The sequence below is a fragment of the Adelges cooleyi genome, unplaced genomic scaffold (genome assembly GCF_023614345.1).
Source record: "Adelges cooleyi isolate 19-005CV unplaced genomic scaffold, UGA_ACOO_1.1 ACOO_flye_CR_arks_rails_tigmint_CR_PRNA_23, whole genome shotgun sequence".
Classification (NCBI taxonomy): Eukaryota; Metazoa; Arthropoda; class Insecta; order Hemiptera; family Adelgidae; genus Adelges; species Adelges cooleyi.
This window is the reverse complement of record NW_026095893.1, coordinates 17,732,808-17,736,843: the sequence shown is the minus strand read 5'-3', so window position 1 is coordinate 17,736,843 and position 4,036 is coordinate 17,732,808. Positions and strand designations below refer to the sequence as shown.

General features: G+C 41.4%; 1 protein-coding gene across 1 annotated transcript; it reads left to right on the top strand.

Annotated features, from left to right (window-relative positions):
* The first annotated feature begins 499 nt into the window (after positions 1 to 499).
* On the top strand, positions 500 to 2,223 carry LOC126835958 (uncharacterized). Its single transcript, XM_050568862.1, has 7 exons — positions 500 to 555; positions 654 to 730; positions 812 to 983; positions 1,051 to 1,109; positions 1,179 to 1,335; positions 1,643 to 1,713; positions 2,125 to 2,223. Exons 1-7 carry the CDS (start codon positions 516 to 518, stop codon positions 2,221 to 2,223), a joined length of 675 nt encoding a protein of 224 aa, XP_050424819.1. The 5' UTR covers positions 500 to 515.
* The last annotated feature ends 1,813 nt before the right edge of the window (positions 2,224 to 4,036 follow it).

Below are 4,036 nucleotides of genomic sequence, written 5' to 3'. Positions count from 1 at the left end.
TCTATGTAATTTAGGTACAGCAAAAAAAAATATATATTGTTATATTATTTCACATAAGTAAATAGTAGTTTTATTAGAACAACACTATATTTACAACTGTACATTTTGGTCATAAAAATAAGTCTATATCATATGTTAATAAAATAAAAACAAGTACATTTTCCATTTACATACTTATGTTGTTTTTATCATATAGAATACAACTTGAACCGAATTAAACACCACTGTTCATCCGACTTTGGTATCGAAGACGTACTTTTGTTTTAACAAAGTGTTTGAAAAACAAAACCATCATGCAATTCAAAATTGCTGTTATCCTCTGTGCTTTGTACTTCGTGACCATGACACAAGTTAGTATAAAACATAATAATACAAATTATTATTGTACTTATGATCCTTTATAGAGCATCGGACTAAATATATTTAAAGTTAGAACGATTATTGATTTATTCAAAAAACACAAATCCCATGAAGACCAAGTTTCACTAGACGAAATCAATGAAATTTTTAAAAATATGGGCGTGCAGGATATGACAGGTTTTACATACGAAGCAGGTAATAAAGTATCTTTTAAACAGCGTTTTTCAATTTAACTCACTTGTCTTTGCTAGTTCGATTAAAATATGTTTAATGAATTTTATTTTTAAATATAGATATGAAAGACGGTCGAAAAGTGCAAAGTGTTATGGTATTTCTGGCCAAAAACAATAAGACCTTTGACCACTGGATGGTACTTACCAATAAAAAAAATATTGAAAAATTTGTTATTAATCTATTTTTTTTTAAATTTCACACACCATTTTTTACATAGATCCAAAGTTTATCAACCCACGAAGTAACAATTTACTTGAGCCTGTTCAGAAATCACGAAGAAAAAAAAGGCGATGCCGATGGTCTGGTTAACTCCGAGAAGTTTCAAAATATCATTCAAGCTTTAAGTTTAAACGACGAAGAGAAAAAAAGTTTGGCCGATTATTTCGAAGGTAATGTTGAGTAAACAAGGCAGTTAATTATATTCCTACGGTTGATAATTTATATTAATTTTCATAGGTTACAGTGCAATTAACTTCGTGGAGTTCTTATATGGCTTTTTGAAAGTAAAACCTCTAGTAAGGATTTATGGTTTTGTTAAAGGCTTGACTTAATAATAAAAACATCATTTTAATATTTGTTCATAGGGCAGAGGTCTAAACGTGAAACAGATTGTAGATCTGAACAATATTAAAGATCACAAAATAAATGCCGATTACATTCAACCTGATAAACTAACAGAGTTTATTAAAGGGTTATCTATAGTTAAGGACCAGGATGAGGAATGGGTTTTTGAACGCTTTCGTAAGAATATATTTTTGATACTATCTCGTTTGTTATTAATATTGTTCCATCTAAAGTTGGCAAACTAACTTTTTATCTGTAAGAAGCAGACTAACTAAATTAATCGGGAAATTTGTCATCTATAAACAATGAATAAATAAATTATGTTTTATTTATTAAGTTTTAAATGATATTTTCGTTTATTATGTTTTATATATTATTTATGAAATATTAAGATTTATTATATAATTGTGTTAATGTTTTTTAAATCTGATTCTATGTGTAATTTGAAATAAAATTAAAAATATATTCAATATTTATACTATAGAAACGGCTGCTTTTGAGCTGCAAGAGCTGATGGTTTTTTCAGCAGAATACAACCAAACGGACAATGCAGAAGTAATATTTATAGTTTTATCACGATTGCTTTTTATATTTTTTGATCAAGACGCACTCGTCCATTTATTAAATGAGTAAATTATAGGAAATCGTTCTCAAAGTCTTAATTTAGAGCTTCAACTATAGTGCATACTCATTAATACAGAAATAAGACTTGTTCATTGGCTATAGTTTGTTTTGTTGTCAGGCTATCATGGTAATTTCTTTAAAAAATCATTATATTTTTTCAATGAATATCGTTTTGCGCGAATCAAAACTTAAACTTTAAAAACGAATACAAGTCAAAATGATTGGATCTACCAAAAAATTATAATAGATTATTTGCTTTTCTATGCAAATTCGGTGTAGCATCTTGTTGTACACTACATAATCTTAAGATGTGCTACATGAATTACTTTGCTGATTTCTCAGGTTGAAACCGTCTGTAATACCATTGAGGTTAGACGAGTTTTAGCAACATTGACGCGGTCGTGTGTGGACGCAACTCACGGGTTGGGGTTAAGTCAATAAGTTCAACACGGGGTTGCGGCGTAAACACTGTTTATTGTTCGACCACGCAATATATAAAATAGGTTTAAAATTTAAGTTTACAAAAACGCGGACGGATCCGGAATGATCGAACTAGCGGGCTAGTCGTGGGGGGGTCGCTAGAAGTTAAGTCGGGATAAGGCGTCGAATTAATTCTAGGTGATACGAGGGCGGACGGAATACGTTGGGAAAACGGTAAGTCGTCGGTCGCGCGTCGTATCGGGAAGTGATTAGCTACCCATTATATTCGCCGCGCTATGCCGGCGTCCGAACTGGACTTTGCACCCTAGGTAGAGAGTGGTGGTCAGCCAGTCAGTTCGTGTCTGCCGGACGGATTGTGGCGGTAAAGTGTCGCGGCCCGTGGCATATCACTAATAGTACGCCGCAGTGCGCGGCGTCCTATTAGTAATATGTATCACGGGCCGTGTCAACCCTCCCCCGCCAAGCCGTCAATCCGTCGGGTAGTGGTGTAGCTAACAGGGCCGAGAAGGATTAGTCCCTTATCAACTCGCCCTCAGGACCTATTGTAAGGTACCGATGGCGGACTACGGTATGGCGGATCGCCCTACAGTGGCTTGTCGATAGGGCTAGTAGGACAGGACTGGAAGTCTTCCGGTTCGGTGTCCGTCTTCGTCCAGTCCATTTCGGCCATCTCCTCGAGCTCCTGCTCCAGCGATGGGGTTTCCTCTTCCGCTGGGACAGTGGGTTGCGGGTCGACGGCGGCCTCCACCGGGGTGACCTCGGGGTGGATCGGGTCGCTCGTCGGCTGTTCCTCGGCGCGCACGTCTCTAGATGGCCCGGCGTCCCCATGGTCCGGTTTTTCCAGTCTAAACTGCTGCGAGGTAAATGGTGTCGGCTTCTGGGGTTGAGCTGTCTGCTCCTTCTTCGCCTGACGGAATGCCCGGAGACGGAGAGCCGACTTTCGCTTCGCCGAAGGGGTTCTGGTTTTTTTCGGGACGGTCCCCTTTGCCCTGGGAGGTCCCGCCGTCACTGGCTTTCCGCTGCCGACAAAACGCACCGTCTTTCCCACCTGGACGGTCGTCGGTCGATGGAACGGGCGTACCGGAGGAGTTGGCATCCTGGACGCCACCTGCGGTGCTGCCGACCGTGGTGGTAGCTGGTGGAGAGGAGCCGTCGACCTGGGCTGTGGTGCCCTAGGTTGCCCGTAGGTGGGCCCGGCTTGGAGTTGCCGATGTGGCCCCGTTGTCACCGGCGGACCGACCGGTATCTGATTACCGATGGGGGTCGTGGCCAGAAGGGCAATGCAGTCCCGCCAGCCACGTGAGTAGAGGGCCCACGCGACTGGGTCTCTCCGAATGACGTCGGGGGAGGCGTTATTGGCCTCGTCAGCGGTGTTGAATGCATGGCTGGGAAAGCGCACCCCTCTGCTGCTCAGCATCCGCTGCATCGCCATTACTTGGTCTGCTAGTCCTTGTAGCAAGGTTTGGTCGGCGCTCGGCTGTCGGCTGCTGGCCATGATGCGCTGAAACAAAGGGGGGAAAAAAAAGAACAGAAATGGGGGGGGGACAAACAAGATATAATTAGTAACAACAATAAGCAACATAATTACGTTTGTTATACTTCCCGTGTCGGTCAAGTATCGCTAGTTTCTTTCGTGTGTATATCGGTGGTAGCGGAGGGTTTCATGCATGATACATGGAGTTTCTTTGGTGGGCGTTGATCGGTTAGGTATATTCCCCTTCCAATCTTCTTCGCCAACCTCACCGGACCTGACCATTTGGGTGCAAATCCGGCGTGAAATCCTTTATCGGCATTTGAAAGGGGGTGCGCCTTG

What these genes read in the sequence shown, in the direction of transcription:
- LOC126835958 (XM_050568862.1), top strand. Translation starts at nt 516, where the DNA reads ATGGGCGTGCAGGATATGACAGGTTTTACATACGAAGCAG. An exon ending in AGACCTTTGACCACTGGATG is followed by an intron (nt 731 to 811) that starts GTACTTACCAAT and finishes TTTTTTACATAG; the next exon opens with ATCCAAAGTTTATCAACCCA. An exon ending in TTTTGAAAGTAAAACCTCTA is followed by an intron (nt 1,110 to 1,178) that starts GTAAGGATTTAT and finishes ATTTGTTCATAG; the next exon opens with GGCAGAGGTCTAAACGTGAA.